The sequence below is a fragment of the Myripristis murdjan genome, chromosome 7 (genome assembly GCF_902150065.1).
Source record: "Myripristis murdjan chromosome 7, fMyrMur1.1, whole genome shotgun sequence".
Taxonomy (NCBI): domain Eukaryota; kingdom Metazoa; phylum Chordata; class Actinopteri; order Holocentriformes; family Holocentridae; genus Myripristis; species Myripristis murdjan.
The window spans coordinates 829,490-848,033 of record NC_043986.1 but is presented as its reverse complement, the minus strand read 5'-3'; the positions used below and the strand labels follow the sequence as shown (position 1 = coordinate 848,033).

Below are 18,544 nucleotides of genomic sequence, written 5' to 3'. Positions count from 1 at the left end.
AGAAAATGAAGCATTCTTCAAAACCAGTATGACACCAAATAGACGTATAAAACACATTAAAGTGTTTTATTGATCAGAACAGACCGATCAGGTTCTGTCAGGCTAACCCTTCATTTGATATCGTCCACATCGTTGCCTTTTTGAGAGATTAATATGTCATGTTTAGGAGTTTTGGCTCGTGCTTCACCTCCTGTGTGGTGCACTGTGGCCAAGACTAGAATAAAATGATTCCCTTTATTCCACAAACCCGAACCTTTCCTTTAAGCCCCGTGTTGGGGCAGCCGGCATGCAGCGCGGTGGGAGGAGCTTCACGCCGCACAGCCACCGGCGCTGCTCAAGGCTGTCGCAGGAACATTTGAATTTTGAGTTTCATGAACAAATCAGACCAGAAATGCATATTTTTGTGTAAATTGTCCCTGCAGGGACTGAAAAAAAACAAGTCAGAGCATCAGACACATCGGCACATCGTGTTGAAGCACCCGACCAGTCCTGGGAATTATCATTCTTCTTCTTCTTCTTCTTATTATTATTATTATAAGCACAAGAAACACATGAGCACAGGGTAATGATCTGGGGCCTCTGACCAGCTTATTTAAAAAAAAAAAAAAAAAAAAGAAGAAGAATGTGAAGTAGCTCATTTTTGTGACTGAACGTAGTTAAAAATTCAAAGTTGTGACCTGGTTCATTTAAACCTGTGAGCTGAACTTTGAACCCGTGACGTGTGAATCTCTGCTCCTCACCACAGGAGGAAACCAAAACAGTTTAACCCCTTACAGTCCCGGCCTTTTTTAGGCCCATCTCAGTGGGGGGGCAGGGGGGCTTTCTGCAGGGTCAAAGGTCAACAGTAGAAGCCAAACAGAAGGAGTGAACATCATCTGAAACACCTGGAGGTTAATTTGAGATGCAGCTCGGCTCTGTGTCGACTTATTCCTCATAAATGTGCAACAAACAGTGTGCTTTGGTTATTTTTTATCTGCTGGAGAATTTAATTCAAATCAAAACACCACGTTAGGACACCAGGACCCTGAGGAACACCGCCGAAACACTCAGGCTCTGATTTGGTGCCAACAACTTTTGACATTTGCAGATTTCTGTAAGAACTGAATTTTCCTTGTGATTGGACGTTGAGGAACAAATTAAAATATCTGATCCTGTTTCATCTCTCTCTCTCTTTCTCTCTCTCTCTCTCTCTCTCTCTCTCTCTCTCTCTCTCTCTCTCTCTCCAGGCGAGCAGCGACAAGAAGTCGGACTGAGCCGCTCTCCGCTTCACTCCCTCATCATCATCATCATCATCCTCTCCTTCTTCTTCTTCTTCTTCATCTCCGTCTTCACCGTCGTCAGCAGCCACTTCCTGCACCCGCCTCTCATCCCGCTCAGTGATGTCACTGCCGGGTCCTGTGACATCATCACTGACATCACTGCGTGTGATGTGTCGATTCGTTGCACCGGACAGTCGAGGAGCTTCATCGGCTGAATATCAAGCGAAACAGTTTGTGTGAGGAAGTCGACTGCACGTTTGGAGATGGACGCACAGCTCTCACGCTTCCTGTCGCACCTGCTTCACCTGTCCCGCCCTTTCCGAGCCTCTGCTCCCGCTTTGGAGCGTTGGGACGTCCCGCTCCGCAGCGAGGAAAAACCCAACAAATCGACATCCGGGTCGACGAGCCCCCGCTTCCTCCTCTGCCTCTGCACGTCTTTGAAACCGCAAAGAGAAAACATGTTCATGGAAACTTTAAATGGCAAATAAATAAATAAATAAATAAATAAGGGTACATATTCAATACACATTTACATACACACACAAATATTTAATCACAAACTTAACTTGTTGATTTGTGCGTCTTTGACAGAACAGCTTCACCAGTCGTTTCTGCTTTGTGCTGATTGTTAGAGAGCAACTTGGTCCTTTTTCCATATTTGAACCGAATGTCCCGTTTCTTCCGGTGATTCAGAATCGCCGTGGCGGCAGAGCCGGTGCTCCCCTGCTGCGTTTGTGTCTGTGAAGCTAGAAAGAGAAAAAATGTCCAGCAGCTTCTGCTGACACAATAAAAACAGGCTCTATTTGCTGTCTCTCTCTTTCCAGTTTGCTCGAGATGCTGCAGAAACGCCTCTTAGATCTTTTTGTTTTGTTCTTTGCTGTATCAGGAGAGCGCCACTTCTCCTTTTTCTACATGTTTGGAAACAGCAGCGTCACAAACCTCAGTCACGTTTTCTCCACTAATTGAGAATTTGAGCCGAGCGCTGCAGAGTCAATCCTCTCCTCCTGTTCTTCTTTGAAACAACAGCATCGTGCATTTTATCTTTTTTTCTGCTCATTTTGGATTTTGGTTGATCATTCCTTTTGTTTTTGTCATGACGGAGCGTTGAGTCAGTCTCTGTACTGGACGTGCAGTTTGTGCTGTACGTCGTGTTGTCGTGTTAGTTGTTGGGTAGATTTCCTGTCAGGGGTCTGAGTTTTTCCACTCAGAACGATGATGATGATGATGACGATGATGATGATGATGATGACGATGATGTGGCGTTCACACTCGTCCTCATCAGTCTGTTGGTTTTCAGCGTCGGCTGATGTTGAGCTGTGATCGCTTCGTCTCGCAGCGTCCGACGTTTCTCGCTCCTTTTCCCTCCTTCAGCTTCACCGTCGCTTCGCTGTTTGACGTCGCAGCTTTGGTGAGTTTTCAGGCGACGTCACCGATCGCCGGGCGGCTTCACGCCGTTTGTTCCTGCAGATAAAAACCTGTTTGTTCCTGCAGATAAAAACCTGTTTGTTCCTGCAGATAAAAACCTGTTTGTTCCTGCAGATAAAAACCTGTTTGTTCCTGCAGAAACAGCCGGCGCGTCGCTGCATTTCTCATCAAATTTCCTTTCGGCGGTAAACTGACGTTCTCCATCACGGCCTTAAGCCAGCTCAGTGTGAGCTCGTAGTTTTGACTTAAATCACCACATTCCTGCGTTTAGGCTTAAATGGGAATGTCCCGGTGATCCCTGACGGCTGCAGTTATAACGCTAGCAGCGAGTGAGATAGCTAGCATAGCAGAGATCCCTGCTGCGTCAGTGGTTCATTAGCAGCTTTTTAACAATAAAATTCACTTTTTGTGATCACGCAGTTCCCCGGTCATTTTCCCTTCAGCTACACAACATTTTTTTTTTTTTTAAATGTACGTTTGCTAGTTTAAAGGAAATGTTTGAGACGGTGCGTGGGACTAAAAGTGCAAACTCCTGCAGAGGGCGCTCTTTACTGGGTTTATGGATCTTTCCAAACAAGATGAAATGGCCGCGGTTTGAAGGTAAACGGCTGAAAGCTGTGATGAACCACTGAGGCAGCAGCTCAGGCGTCTCTAGTGTTTGCTTTTCAGGTTTTATTATTTTTTTTATTCATTTTCTCAGTTTCTCTCTCACCTGGTTTACATGACGGTGAAAAAACGGCAAGTTTAGCAACGTGCTACGCTAAGTTCATCATGTCTTCAGTGAAAGGATGTCGATACGCTTTAAAAAAGGAAAACAAGTTAAAGTATCTTTCCCACAGTGCACTGCAGCGCCCACATTCGTCCGTTCAGAAAGTTAAAACTGAAAAAGCCATTCCTTATTTCTTCATTCACGTCTGAGTGCGGTGTGTGGGTTTGTTCATGCCTTATGTGAAGTTCATATATAATAATGTTTCTCTTTAATGATGTGAGCTAAACGGCTGTCCGCTCGTATGAGGCTCTTTCTTCACTTTCTTCACTGTTTGGGAAACATTTTGAGGAAATTTAAATCGGCTGTTGTTGCTTTCCAAATGGAGTTGGGACTAAAAACTGGGACCAAATCAGTAAAAAAAAAAAATGTAATTCATAATAAGAAACGGATGAAGGGTTGTGTTCCAAATATATATATGATATGTGTGTACCAGTTTTTCCAGGATAAAAGTTTAACGAAGCCTTAAACTGATTCCAAGGTACAGCTGATTACATCCTCAGATGTTTGAACAAATCTCCTCACATAATGATATTCCTTTTTTTTTTTCTGGAAGTAAATATTGAAAGGAAGGAAACTCTTCACACAAGCCATTTAAAAGCATGTTAGTCGTGACGGTTGTAATTTCTGTCTTCAGATTATCTGTCTGACTGATGAACAGACTCCTCCATGCTGACATTTACACTGTTGTTTAAAGGTTTGAGGGGTTTTTTGTTTTGTTTTGAGGGTTTCTTTGTGTAATTCCAGCTGTTATAATCTCTTGTAAAATGTTTGTATATCGATGAAACACCGACATGTGTCAGCATCATGCAAGTTTACGGTTTCCAGCCTTCAGGAACTGGCTTTAATGGTTTATTCTGGAGTGATTGTTTCTGTCTCCTTCTCTTACTTTTTGTGTTTGTCTGCTTTCTTGTCCACTGTGTGTGTGTGTGTGTGTGTGTGTGTCTGTGTGTGTGCGTGTGTGTGTGTGTGTGTGTGTGTAAGAGGGGAAGGTGGTTGTTATTGGAATAAACTCGGTGTCGACTCTGAACTCCTGTTGTTTTTCTTCCGGGTTTGTTCGGCTCTGGGAAAAATGGGAAAAGAGTCCTCTCATTTCACAGGTTTTGAAATGTTTGGAAAATACATTTTAAAAAGAAACAACAAATGTACACATCAATATTTTGCATGGTTTGGGTCTAAATGCAGTTGAAAGGGATCGTGCGGCCAAAGCGCGGCTCTCAGGGCAGAATTTGGTGCGTCCAAGCAAATCAAGCATCAGTTAAACCAATAGAAAACCAATTAAAAATCCAAGTATGGACATAGGTGCCTGTTGAATGTCATAGTTACTTTGCAGATAGGAAGATTTCCTCCAGAATAACAAAACCAAATCACTTGTGGAGCTCAAAGTGTCAGGCAGCAATCGGAATATAAGGAAACGTTAAAAAGCTTTCTCTATCGTGGCTGACTCAACACGTCAGACGATACGAGTGTGACAGCCAATGGGAGGCAGTCACATGACCCAGACAACAACAAGTAAACAAACTGGAAATGATCTGGGGTCTGTTTCACAAAGCAGGTTTAGTGAAAACTCAGTCTGTTAACCCTGAAATGAGGGAAACTCTGAGTTTTCTGTTTCACAAAGGGAGGTAACTCAAACCAGAGAAAGAGGGGTAACTCCAGCCTGTTTCACAAAGGGAGGTAACTGAAGCTCTTGGTCAGTTACCGCAGTAACAGACTCCATGAAACTTTCTCATGAAACCTCGAGTTTCTCTCTGTGTCCGCCCTCTTTCAGCCACACACCGTATTTAACTTCCTCATTCATTCAGTCAGCAGGCGAGTTTTGGCGTGGCATATTAGTTCTGCCATCTGTTATTTTAAAAAAAAACAAAAAAAAAAAACGGTAGGTCGGTAGGTCTTTTATTAGAAGTCCATTAGTAGTTAGGTGGCGGCTTTTTTTCACGAACATGGCATGTCCTTTCGATAACGATCCCGTGGATGAAGGTGCAGTGTTACTGCACAGAGAATTAAATATTCATCGGGAGATGGTGACCGCGCATAGATGTTTTAGCATTTCCAGACAATTATCTTTTTGAGCGTTACCGTTTCACGTCACCTAAATGAAATAAATTAATAGGCTACTATTCAAGCAGTTTTCCCCTGTAATATTATTGATTGCAACGGACTCCATTTAAACTTACGCATTGACCCGAGCAGCAGTGTTCTCTCACGCCGTCTCCCTCTCCTTTGCCGCTGTAGCAGTGTTACACTTTTTAAAAAAAAAAAAAAAAAAAACATGTTCAAACTCTCTGTATGAATGCATTAAGATTTCCAATTCAACTGGGGTGAAAAACGCAGCCCGACGCTTCCCCGTTGCCATGGTGACTCGTCAAATCGGGGCTCCATTGACGCTGTCTTTTTATAGCTGTGGTGCACGCGCTTACCTCCAGGTGAAACTACTCCGAGTTGATTAAACTAACTCAGATCAGCTGTTCTGGAACCGAAAACTCAGAGTTTCCTAGTTGATGGATCCAAAAACCTTCGCTTCCTGAGGGTTCTGTGTTCTGCACCAAACATGTTGGATTTTACTGTTTTGGTGATGATAATAAAAGCTTTTTAACATTTCCATCCTGGCTGTTACATTTCCTGATGTTTTCCTGTTTCCAAGAGAACCCGACATATTTTTCTGATCTGTCTTTGATTACATAGAGAAACCAGTCGTCTGCAAAGCTGTACATTTACATATTCTCAGTTTTCTACCCTGAGTTCGTCCTCCTTTGGGACAGATGAATACACTTTGCCAGTGTTTCCTTTGGAAGAAAAACATTCCCAATTGTTTAATTCAGGTCATGTATGTTGATGTGAACACAGCTGACTCTCCTCATCCCAAACACAACCACAACAACAACAACGACAGCAGGCCGGTTTCTCATGAAGTTAATTTATTGCCATTGGTTTAGTCAGTGGTGTTGGTGAATGGACATTTTGAGCACAGTGATCACAGTGGCTTACAGCATGGAGACCCTCACAGGGGTCAAAGGTCAATGAAACACAGGTGATGTCATCAGGGCATGAAGCCAACTCTGCATTTACATCGTCCACGGCGGCCGGCGGATTCACAAATTCACCAGCTGACGGTTTCTTGGCAGCCGAAGTTGCCGGGACAGAGAAGCCTGCCCAGCCAGTGAGCGTTTGGCTAGTGGTCGCTGTTCACTTCAAGCCCTGGATGTCATTAATATCGTTAATACAGTCGTTAATTAAGCTAGCTATCTGCTAATCGATCTAATCTAGTGTTAAGAATGGAAGACTGGCGTGTAGAGGAAGTCACATAGAGACAAAGTTACAGGGATGACGGATGCTGGGTTAACATGAAGGTCAACAGTGGTGGTAGGACGGGCTGGAAACACCAGAGCTGACCTCAGTCCTGCTGTCCCGGCCCAGTTTGGCCTGGTTTGGCCCGGCTCGGCCCGGCCCGGCTCAAGTCTCCACTGATCAGCCAGCTAACCAAAAACCAGCAGCATCTGGTAAAACTGCAAATAGGTCATTTGTATTAGCTCTGATTTGGTGTTTACGCCGGTGGAGACGAGGCCTCAGAAACACCTGGTAACACTTTCCAATGGTTTCTCACCTGAACACACTGTTAGCTAGCTAACTGGCTAATGTGTTACTCAGAACAAGACATGGGTGGTTAGCTAGGTGAAGGCCTCCAACATGGCTGCCAGGGATTACATGACCTGAAATGGTTCCAGTCACTGTTGTTTACCTCTGCTAGGCGGCGTTCTGGCTGTGTTTTAGTTCTGAACACACAGAGCTCTGGGTGCCGACCATCACTGAGACGCTGTATGACGTGTTACCACATGTTCCACCTCTTCAGACCACAGGACTGACAATGCAGCTCTGACATTTGTTTCCAGCCTCAGAGTTTCCACAGGAGGAGAACGTCTGGTTCTAACCTCTGATGGTTCCACTGTTCAACCAGGAGAACATCAGACCTGAGGTCACCAAACCGGCTGCACGCTGAACAAATCCACAGTGAAGAGACGAGACGTTACAGGGTTTTTAATCTGAATCGGTACCATGTTGTACCATTTTTTGGCACATCATTTTTGGCTGTTTATATTGAATGCCAAAAACGTATGTCAGTTATTTTTAAAGGAAGCATGAAACTTCAAAAAAGTGAAAACTACATGAATTTAATCTAATCCAGACGTGAGAGCCTATGGCACCGCGCTGAGCTGGTCTGGGTGCAGCAGACAGGACCTGTCCTGTCCTGTCAGCAGGTTTGGAGCAGCCAGATGCTCTGGACCAGTGGAAACCAGCTAACAGCAGAGTTGCCAGACAGTATCCTTTACCAAAACCCTGAGTGGACGGACAGACAGACAGACAGACAGACAGACAGACGGGCATCGTTCTGCTTCCTGCTGCTGAGCTGGAGACTCGGGAGGGGAAACGCTGAAGAAAAGCTGCAGATCTGACTCATTTTGAGGCCGATGGCGACTAAACCACCGCTGGTGAGATGCGGTGGAACTCGGTTTGGGACATGTTCGTGTCAGCCAGGCTGACAGATTTCTCACTGAAAACATTGTTAGCATGGAAACATCTCATTAGCACTGAAATACGGAATGACGAAACACCTGATTTGGATTAAAACAACTTTTTATCAGCGATCAGTGCGCAGGGCTTCTTGCTTTTGGATTCAGGGGCCAATCAAACATCTGACATTTATAAAAAAAAAAAAAATGTTTTATAAAATAGTTTATTTCTCAACATTTTATGAAGCCATTTTTCTGGGGAAAAAAATAAGAATCTTTAGCTGAAGCTCATCATTCAATCTTTCAAAAGCCTAGGAGACCCGGCCTGTGAGGACGAATGCTGCCCACAGTTTATTTACAACAGAAACAGAAAAATCATTTGAAAAAGCCTATCCTCACTTAAATAAGCGGGGATGAGTTTTTCATAGGGTAAATCATTTTAATGCGACACAGTTTGGGTGATGTGTAGCTAAATGTGCATGGTCCATTGGTTTTAACAGAGTCAGAGCAGCTTGAAGCAGCATTGGTTGTCCCCGGTTCAGGGAAGCAGAATGATGCGGCGGCTGCCACGGCGTCCCGGCCGAGCGTCCGGCCATCTGTCCACGCACTCAGACAACTGGACCTCCTGACTTTGCATAGCTGAATCCAAAATTTGCAATAATAAATCTTTACACATAATCACCTTAATAATACATGGATCGTTTGATCACTTTAAGTACCGTTCATCTTTGAGATAAAAGTCAGTGTCATCTGCGTAGGGTAGAAGTTTCATAAAACTAAAAACATTCAAACCCGATGAAAATACCTTAATTATCATCTTAATCTTTACAACACAGTAGAACTCATCTGTACAGGCATTAGAAAACCCCGCAAAGTTTACAGTTTTACAGCAACTTGTAAAGTTTACAGTACCTGCAAAGTGTACAGTATGCTGGTTTGTGTAAAATATAGTTTTCCCCTCTCCCAGTTCGCAGCTGCAGTTTGGAGGAAAGATACTGTCCACAACGGTTTTTGGCAGAGCACAGAGATAATGACACCAAACAACAACAGATTTTGGTAATGTACATTTCATTTTAAGTTGTTTTTTCTACTTTTTATATTTTAATAACTACAGGTTTTAGTTTTTCACCTTTTGACCCACCCAGGCTAGAGTCTACAACGAGAAACTACATATTAAAAAAAGAAAAAATGAAATAATAAAACACTGATTAAAAAAAGACATTCTAAACTTAAAATGTCAGTTTGATCATAGATAGGTTTTCTATAAAATACGCGTCAGGTTAGTTGTGTCAGTACTATACAGCCGTGTGTCCGACACCTCAGTGGCACTGCATGACCGCTGTCCGTCAGATTAGCTGTGATGGTTAAAGCGGCGCGGAGCGGTGGCGAGTCGGTTCACACACGTTTCAAACGGCAGAATGAAACCACATCGTTAGGAAAGGTCAGATAACGAAGCACCGATTCTCCCACGACCTCTTCTGGAAACTTCTGGCACTTCTGGTCCGACTTTAAACTGAGTTTCCACTGTTAGCTTAGCTACCACGCTAGCTAAATTTGACTAAATCGTACTTTGGCTAAATGTAAGAACCGTGATAGAAATGTGTCTTTGTCCGTTTGTTTGTTTTTGTTTAGTAGCAGATTTTTTGCCGTCAGTTTGTCCTGTTGAGTCATTTCTCATCTTGAATATCGTCTGCTGTTTTTTGTGGCAGGCAAACAGTTTATTTTTTGCAAGCTAGCTAACTGTAGTGACTTTGTTTTTGTTTGTTTTTGTTCACGAACAAGTAAACACCAGTGCCAGGCTCCTCCCATAGCTCTGCGCCTGAGAAATCTGATTGGTTGAGTCGTCGGGGCCCACGGCATCGCTTCTAAATCAGCTGCTGTTTAAATTCCTCAGGTTAGCTAACGTCTAATACCGTCTTCTGTTGTTTTTGTTAGCTAGCTAGCTGTGGCAGCCCCCTGCAGGCTCAGCAGAGCAGCTCGCTGCCGTCTGAACACAATAAAACCACAGATCATGTTGATGATTCTGATCCCTGTGGCCTGTTATAATCCTCGGACTCGTCTTCAAACCAAAACAAACTATGCTATGGAAACTGACATTTTGAAAAAATGTGTGAACCGTCCCTTTAAACTCTCCAACAGGACGAGCAGCGAGTGGCAGACTGAGCTGATTGGCTACTGGCCTCCGGGGTTTGGACAGGAAGTGGTTCTCCTGTTGACCATATTTGGTAAGAGGACTGGAGGCGTGTGATTGGTGCGAGTCTGGAAGCTCAAATCTGAGTGAGGAAGTAACGCGAGTACGCCAGGATATTTGGTCATCAGGTACCAGATCAATCAGGGAAATGAAACCAAACGTCAAAGAAAAAAATAAAAACAAAAACAGGTTCGGGACGACGTCACAAACTGAGGTTCACTGGTTGAAGGTTTTGCTGGAAACCATGTTGAGTGTTTTGGCGTGGAGGCTCTGAGGTGTGCCGCTGCTGCATACTGGGTTATGGTTTCATTCAACCTGCATACTCTTCAATATGAGGTATGTGTACTTGTACTGCGTACTGTGGAGTGGCAGTATGTGGGGTGTCCCTGCGTACTGTGTAGTATTCAGTTTGGGTTTTCAGACCGTCCAATCAGCACGCAGCGTGTGTCCCAGCAGGCAGTTCCTTAGCCTCTCAAACATCTTAGTCATTCAGTTTAATTTGAAAAGCAAATTTAATTCCACCCGTCTGCCAAAACAAACCCACGTTGCCGCGTCGGAGGAGTTTGTCCTGCCGTTTCTCCGACGTCCGAGCGTCCAATAACGACGTCCACATTCGGTTCTTTATCGGACGAGACGTGCGGACTAAAGTGAACGGTCGTGTTTTCGTGAATAAAAAAGAGAATCTGAGCCGTGGTTGGGTCTGAGGGAAAACACTGATATTCAGTAAAACACACCAAGAAAAAAGCTACAGGTCTAAATCATCTAAAGCTACAACTCTTCAAACACTTTAGCACTTGATAATTTGAAATCAAAAAAAGAAAATTCCCTTTCGTAGTGTGTTCAGAGCCACACGAAGCTTCGACAGCCTTAACATCACTGCATCGCAGCAAAACCCAACAAACAAGCAAGCCCCGCCCCTCGCTGCTCGCTCACGTCAGCCGCACGCACACCGCCGAGAGACCTCGCCGCCGCCGCCGCCGCTCACGCTCCGCCCACAACTCAAACCGACCTCAGGCAGCAGAGCCTTAATAAACCAAACAGAACGTCCGGTACGTTTGGTTGTTCTGGCAGCTGAAACCGAGCCGGGCCGTGTTCCAGAAACTTCTGAGACCATTAGAACCTTTAGAACCTTTAGAACAGTGATCCTGAAGTTAGGAACGCTGTTGTTTTTTCAGATTTTGTGAAGTTTGGATGTTTGACAGGATCACTGAGTGTCGGACTGTTTTCTTCAATCAAACTTTGGATGCACATCACTTTCAGGTTTCTTATTTTCCTTTTTTGTTGCTTATAATTTGTGTGACTCAGTGTTTCCTCGGGGACCAATCAAGTATCATCATCCTAGTTACCATGGTTACCAAACAGTTAAGGGAGGATGTCTCTAGAATACGACCCCTGATTTTGAATAATTTTTTTTGGCGTGAACGTGGCGCCCGCGGCCGGAGGCTCGTCGAGCTGCAGCGCAGAATCCAGTTTCTCTTCGACGCAAAACGCCGCTTCCCACAATCCCCTGCTGGCCGGAGCCGTGAGGTCATGTGGGAGGGGTGAGGTAGCCTGAAGCTCGCCTGCGCTGCCGCCGCCGGCGGCCCGACGTGAGCGATCAGCCCCAAAACCCTCCTGCTCGTCCTCGTCATCAGTTACGTACTGCATCAAATATATAACACACAAAGATAGTCAATATATATATTTCCATACTGTATGTATAAGCAAAATAAAAGCCATCACAAAATAAATCTCTGATTCATTTTACAATATGTAAAACAAAACAAAAATTCTTTCTAACATGATTTTCTCTGTTTGTTTTTTTTCTTCCTTTTTTCAAAGTGCTGGCGAGGTTATTTTTTACAACAATGTGCAAATGTCGTTTTGTTTTAGTTTATCTTACATTCTAATCGTTATGTTCTTCCTGATGACAGGTTGGATGATGGTTAGTGGTTGCTAGGAGACAGAGTTCTGGACACGCCCCCGCAGACTGCTGAGGGACAGGACGGGACGGGACGGGACGGGACGGGGTGAGACCAGAGCGCCGCGCCGCCGTCCTGCAGGGCTCTGGGTTTGGCTATCAGTCAACCGTCTGGGCTCTAGAGTTAAGACAACGACGTAAGGCAAAGTTTGGCATCTACCTGCCCCCCCTCCCACCCCCCCCACCCCGCTCTATCAGCTGATCTGACTTCCCATCAGCCACTTCACCTCCTCCTCCTCTCCTGCTGCTCAAAAGGGACGCTGGTCTTGTCCCGTTGGTTTCCAGAACAAAGAGCCTGGACGCTTTTCAAAGTATTTCCTTCTCGAAATGCAAAAATCAGCAGATTTAAAATCAGCAGATTTAAAATCAGCAGATTTAAAATCAGCAGATTTAAGCCACAAAACTCCATGTTTAGATTTTTTTTCTATGTTTAGTTTGTGGAGGTCGCTGCTCCTGCCTCTCCTCACGCAGCGCCTCCTAGTGTTCACAGAAACATGAACACTGATGTTTATTTCACTGAAAATGTCTGATTTTAAAAGTTTTATGAAAAATCACCAGCCAGGAAGAAAATCATCAAATAACCTAACGAGTCCTGCGGCGGCCATTTTGGTGCAGACAGGAAGTGGTGGCTGCGCTCGGCGGGAGGGAGACTGATCTGGGCAGAGAAAACAGTTTTTCTGGGTTCATATTGGCAACTGGAGCCCTGGTCTGGGATCAGCCCCGCAGGGCGAGGATCGCTCCGTTTGGCACTTCAGTCGATCCGAGGACGGGACGCCTGACGGGCGCCGGCGTCACCCTGCGCAGGAGCCGGGCCGCGAGCCGGGCTGGTCTGAGGTCAGTAGTCGTCGCCAGATTTTTTAATTTTTTTTCACAGTTAGAGATTCAAGAGCAGCTGATCTGTGATCAGCGCCATAATTTATCACTTCCAGTTTGTTTTCATGTCAGAAACAATCAACACGTCACTTTAAAGTGCTTCTGTCACCTTTTAAAGATCGAATTCAGAGGCTCGTTCAGCTCCGGACCAGGCCAATGCACAGGAGGAGACAACTAATGATAAAAATCATGAAATTAATAAGAAAACAAAAGAACAGGTGAGTCCAGGGCGGAGTCGGTTAGTGCAAAACTGATCTGAGTGCAGGACCAGCCGGCTCCCGGCAGGGCGCCGCCTTCACGGACGCCTCGTTAATCTGGGGTTCAGTCAGTCTGTCTGTCCAGAACTCTGTCTTCAACGGCCATTACACACACACACACACACACACACACACTCTCTCTCTCTCACACACACACACACACACACACACACACACACACATGTTGCCCCACGCTGGGTAACAACAAGCGTTTCTCACAAGTGTAAATTTTACACACAAGTTTCCCAGAAATCAAATCTGTAGCCTCAGTAAACACTTCAGTGTGAAGGTTCTGTTGGTTAGTATGATGCTGATGCTGATGATGATGATGCTGATGCTGATGCTGATGATGAAGATGATAATGATGATGATGATGACGTCATGACATGGCGTCCTTCCTCCCAGGCTGCATGTGTAATGGCCGACTATGAGCTGTTTGAGACGTAGACACTGATGGACACCAGTTGTGTGTTTGTGTGTGTGTGAGTGTGTGTGTGTGTATGTGTTTGTGTGTGAGTGTGTGTGTGTTTGTGTGTCAGTGTGTGTGTTTGTGTGTGTGTGTGAGTGTGTGCGTGTTTGTGTGTCAGTGTGTGTGTTTGTGTGTGTGTGTGAGTGTGTGTGTCCCAGGACAAGACAGCAGCGATGCCCCACACCCAGCGGGGAGCCGATGGGAGACGTTCAGACCTTCAGCCCCTCCAGGATTCATCAGCTTAGAATTTGGACGTTATTGCACTTCTTTTTTCTTTTCTTTTCTTTTCTTTCTTTTTTTTTCAGAGTTCAGACAAATAGAACAAGAGGTCGCCATGGCAGCTGCACAAAATCATTCATGTCCTTTGGAGGAAAGTGTTGGGGGCAGCAAAATTCACCAATATTCACATTTTTCAGACGGTCAGCAGCGTGATGGAAGCCCTTTGCCTCAGAAGCCGCCGGCTTCCTTCACAACGTGGAAACGAGGAAGCAGAAGAATTCAGATTGAAATAGTTTTTATTATCACTTCCCTCCTGGAGGAGCTGACTCCTTCCCTCTTCCATCCTGGAGGTAAAAGTCGCCTGGCGGTTGGTTGGTCGACTCTGGAGCGTTTGCTTTGGTCTGCCCAGAGACGTTTGGCGTCCAGACGTTGGGGGGGCCGGGGGGGCTGAGGGGGCCGGGGGGTCAGGGGGCTGGGCTCGTCAGGTGTGGAGGTGAGGTGGCGGCTGTCCTGTCGTGGCGGGGTGGAGCCCGGCATGGCGGCGGCGGCCTACATGACGCTCTCGAAGATGATGACCTTGTTGTCATCGGTGCCGGGCGACAGCGAGGCCAGGGACTTGATGTCGGTGTCGGGGGCCATGTACTCCAGGTGGTGGGCCCCCCACACGGGGCTGGTCAGGTGGGCCCAGCGCTGCAACACAGCAGGTCAGGGGTCACCAACAGCAGCCGACCGACACGGAGCGTCAATATCAACCAGCTTTCTGAGATTAATCTCTTTAATCCCAGTTAGTCTGAAGCTCCAGCCTGTGGCTGTTTAAACATTTACACTGCCAGTCAAAAGTCTGGAAACACCTTCTCATTCAATGTTTTTTCTTTATTTTTACTACTTTCTACATTGTAGGTACAAACTGAAGACATCAGATATATGAAGCAAGATATATGGAATTATGTAGCAAAGAAAAAAATGTTAAATAATTCTAAATATGTTTTATATTTTAGATTCCTCAAAGTAGCCACCCTTTGCTTTGTTGACAGCGCTGCAAACCCTTGGCCCTCTTTCAGTGAGCTTCATGATGTAGTCACCTGAAATGGTTTTCACTTCACAGGTGTGCCTTATCAGGGTTAATTAGTGGAATTTCTTGCTTTATCAATGGGGTTGGGACCATCAGTTGTGTTGTGCAGAAGTCAGGTTACTACACAGCCGACAGCCCTATTGGACAACTGTTAGAATTCATATTATGGCAAGAACCAATCAGCTAACTAAAGAAAAACGAGTGGCCATCATTACTTTAAGAAATGAAGGTCAGTCAGTCCGGAAAATTGCAAAAACTTTAAATGTGTCCCCAAGTGCAGTCGCAAAAACCATCAAGCGCTACAACGAAACTGGCACACATGAGGACCAACCCAGGAAAGGAAGACCAAGAGTCACCTCTGCTTCTGAGGACAAGTTCATCTGAGTCACCAGCCTCAGAAATCGCAAGTTAACAGCAGCTCAGATCAGAGACCAGATAAATGCCACACAGAGTTCTAGCAGCAGACCCATCTCTAGAACAACTGTTAAGAGGAGACTGCGCCAATCAGGCCTTCATGGTCAAATAGCTGCTAGAAAACCACTGCTAAGGAGAGGCAACAAGCAGAAGAGATTTGTTTGGGCCAAGAAACACAAGGAATGGACATTAGACCAGTGGAAATCTGTGCTTTGGTCTGATGAGTCCAAATTTGAGATCTTTGGTTCCAACCGCCGTGTCTTTGTGAGACGCAGAAAAGGTGAACGGATGGATTCCACATGCCTGGTTCCCACTGTGAAGCATGGAGGAGGAGGTGTGATGGTGTGGGGGTGTTTTGCTGGTGACACTGTTGGGGATTTATTCAAAATTGAAGGCACACTGAACCAGCATGGCTACCACAGCATCCTGCAGCGACATGCCATCCCATCCGGTTTGCGTTTAGTTGGACCATCATTTATTTTTCAACAGGACAATGACCCCAAACACACCTCCAGGCTGTGTAAGGGCTATTTGACCAAGAAGGAGAGTGATGGAGTGCTGCGGCAGATGACCTGGCCTCCACAGTCACCGGACCTGAACCCAATCCAGATGGTTTGGGGTGAGCTGGACCGCAGAGTGAAGGCAAAGGGGCCAACAAGTGCTAAACACCTCTGGGAACTCCTTCAAGACTGTTGGAAAACCATTTCAGGTGACTACCTCTTGAAGCTCATCGAGAGAATGCCAAGAGTGTGCAAAGCAGTAATCAGAGCAAAGGGTGGCTATTTTGAAGAATCTCAAATATAAAACATGTTTTGAGTTATTTCACACTTTTTTGTTTACTACATGTGTTCATTCATAGTTTTGATGCCTTCAGTGAGAATCTACAATGTAAATAGTCATGGAAATAAAGAAAAAACACTGAATGAGAAGGTGTGTCCAAACTTTTGACTGGTAGTGTATATTTACAAATATGAGTCTCTATAATCTCTATATTCACATGGAGTGTTGGGTCGTGTGTGTGTGTGTGTGTGTGTGTGTGTGTGTGTGTGTGTGCGCTCACCTCTCTGAAGGTCCCCTTGGTCCTGAACAGTTTGTACAGCACGCTGACGGGGATGCAGAGCATGGAGGACAACGCCAGGCACCAGCCAATCACCTCGCCCCACCAGGGGTACACGTACACGTTGTTGTAGGTCAGCGGCTTGTAGTTCACCAGGTGAAACAGGAAGATTCCCTGAGGACACACACACACACACACACACACACACACACACATTCCTTTATCTGGCTGTAGCGGGGAGTGTTTGGGTATTTCACCCTTTCACAGCCACACATGTTGTTATATGAGAAGATGCAGTCATATTGGTCTGAGTTACCATGCAGACACACGGAGTGATGAAGGACCAGCACCACTTCATCCAGGGAAAAGGCCGGTAGCCGATCATGCGAGCCACGTCGTCCATGAACCGGTCAGCACCTACAGGAAGTGACATCACAACGTCAACACACACACTATTATACAGTTTGCTTTCATTTCTTATTCTATAACATTTATTTACATCCCATCCTGCAGCGGAGCATGGAGCTGTGACTGACTGCTGTCATCAGTGGAAGACAGAAATGTGTTTTGGACACAGTGACCTTGACCTTTGACCTCTGACCACCAAATGCACATTTTGAGACTTGTGCACATGATGCACATACTTTTCATACAGCTTTACACATAATGCACATTGGAAAGGGAGTAAAATTATTTCTGATTCTGAAAATCAAATCAGTTCATCCTCGAGCTCGAGGGGACGTTGGAGCCAAATTCCCTCAAAATAAAGTACCGATCTATGACACTGAAATAAATTTACACTTAAGAATTAAGTTATTCTTAAATTAATTGTTATGTAGGAAAGAATGCAGCACCGCACCCACGAGCGCCTCTCCCCGACACGCCAGGCAGTCACCACACATTTAAAACACTGTGACATAACAAACTGTCACATGTCACATGACGGGCTGCAGTATGTCTGACCCTATGCTCTGTGTGTGTGTGTGTGTGTGTGTGTGTGTGTGTGTGTGTGTGTAGTCGTACCATAGACCCAGGCAACTACTATGCATTCCCAGAATGCTTGCCACAACAGAGTCATTCCACTGGCCGAGTAGTAATCAAACAACTGGAAGACATACATCCCTCCCTGAGAGAGAGAGAGAGAGAGAGAGAGAGAGAGAGAGAGAGGGAGAGAGATGGAGAGAGAGACAGAGAGGGAGAGAGACAGAGAGAGAGACAGAGAGAGAGACAGACGGAGAGAGAGAGAGCAGCAGGTGAAACAGGATCAGATATCAGTTTGTTTCAGTCTGATCTCAGAACAGTTCACGTTCTGTGTTTAGTTTTTCCTCTTTGATAAAAACTGAGCAGAAACATGAAGAGTCTGAGCTGCATGAACTCGTGGTTCAGTTTAAGGTCTGTTCCTCAGTCAGATCTGAGACCAGCGGCACAAACTCAAACTGCTGGGACTTAAGTCCGACTCAGTCCGACTCAGATTCAGTCCGACTCAGATTCAGTCCGACTCAGACAGACTCAGAAAGACTCAGACAGACTCAGACAGACTCAGACAGACTCAGACAGACTCAGTCCGAATCAGTCTGACTCAGACTCAGTCCGACTCAGACAGACTCATTCAGACTCAGTCAGACTCAGACAGACTCAGTCCGACTCAGATTCAGTCCGACTCAGACAGACTCAGTCAGACTCAGTCAGACTCAGACAGACTCAGAAAGACTCAGACACACTCAGACAGACTCAGATTCAGTCCGACTCAGACAGACTCAGTCCAACTCAGTCTGACTCAGTTCGACTTAGTCTGACTCAGTTCGACTCAGACAGACTCAGACAGACTCAGTCCAACTCAGTCTGACTCAGTTCGACTTAGTCTGACTCAGTTCGACTCAGACAGACTCAGACAGACTCAGACAGACTCAGTCCGACTCAGACAGACTCAGACAGACTCAGTCCGACTCAGACAGACTCAGTCCGACTCAGTCAGACTCAGACAGACTCAGTCCGACTCAGACAGACTCAGTCCGAATCAGTCTGACTCAGACAGACTCAGACAGACTCAGTCCAACTCAGTCAGACTCAGACA

The 18,544-nt window shown here is 45.6% G+C and overlaps 2 protein-coding genes across 2 annotated transcripts in view; one reads left to right on the top strand and one right to left on the bottom strand.

Moving 5' to 3' along the window:
• The window catches only part of bcap31 (B cell receptor associated protein 31), an 89,984-nt gene extending 85,504 nt beyond the window's left edge, over positions 1 to 4,480 (top strand). The window contains exon 8 of the mRNA XM_030055424.1: positions 1,227 to 4,480. Coding sequence (XP_029911284.1) covers positions 1,227 to 1,253 — 27 coding nt within the window. The 3' untranslated portion in view covers positions 1,254 to 4,480. The remainder of the gene's footprint in view (positions 1 to 1,226) is intronic.
• Positions 4,481 to 6,350: 1,870 nt separating this feature from the next.
• The window catches only part of slc6a8 (solute carrier family 6 member 8), a 49,999-nt gene continuing 37,805 nt past the window's right edge, over positions 6,351 to 18,544 (bottom strand). The window contains exons 10-13 of the mRNA XM_030055400.1: positions 17,494 to 17,596; positions 16,787 to 16,887; positions 16,474 to 16,644; positions 6,351 to 14,617 (exon numbers count right to left, since the gene is read on the bottom strand). Coding sequence (XP_029911260.1) covers positions 14,477 to 14,617; positions 16,474 to 16,644; positions 16,787 to 16,887; positions 17,494 to 17,596 — 516 coding nt within the window. The 3' untranslated portion in view covers positions 6,351 to 14,476. The remainder of the gene's footprint in view (positions 14,618 to 16,473; positions 16,645 to 16,786; positions 16,888 to 17,493; positions 17,597 to 18,544) is intronic.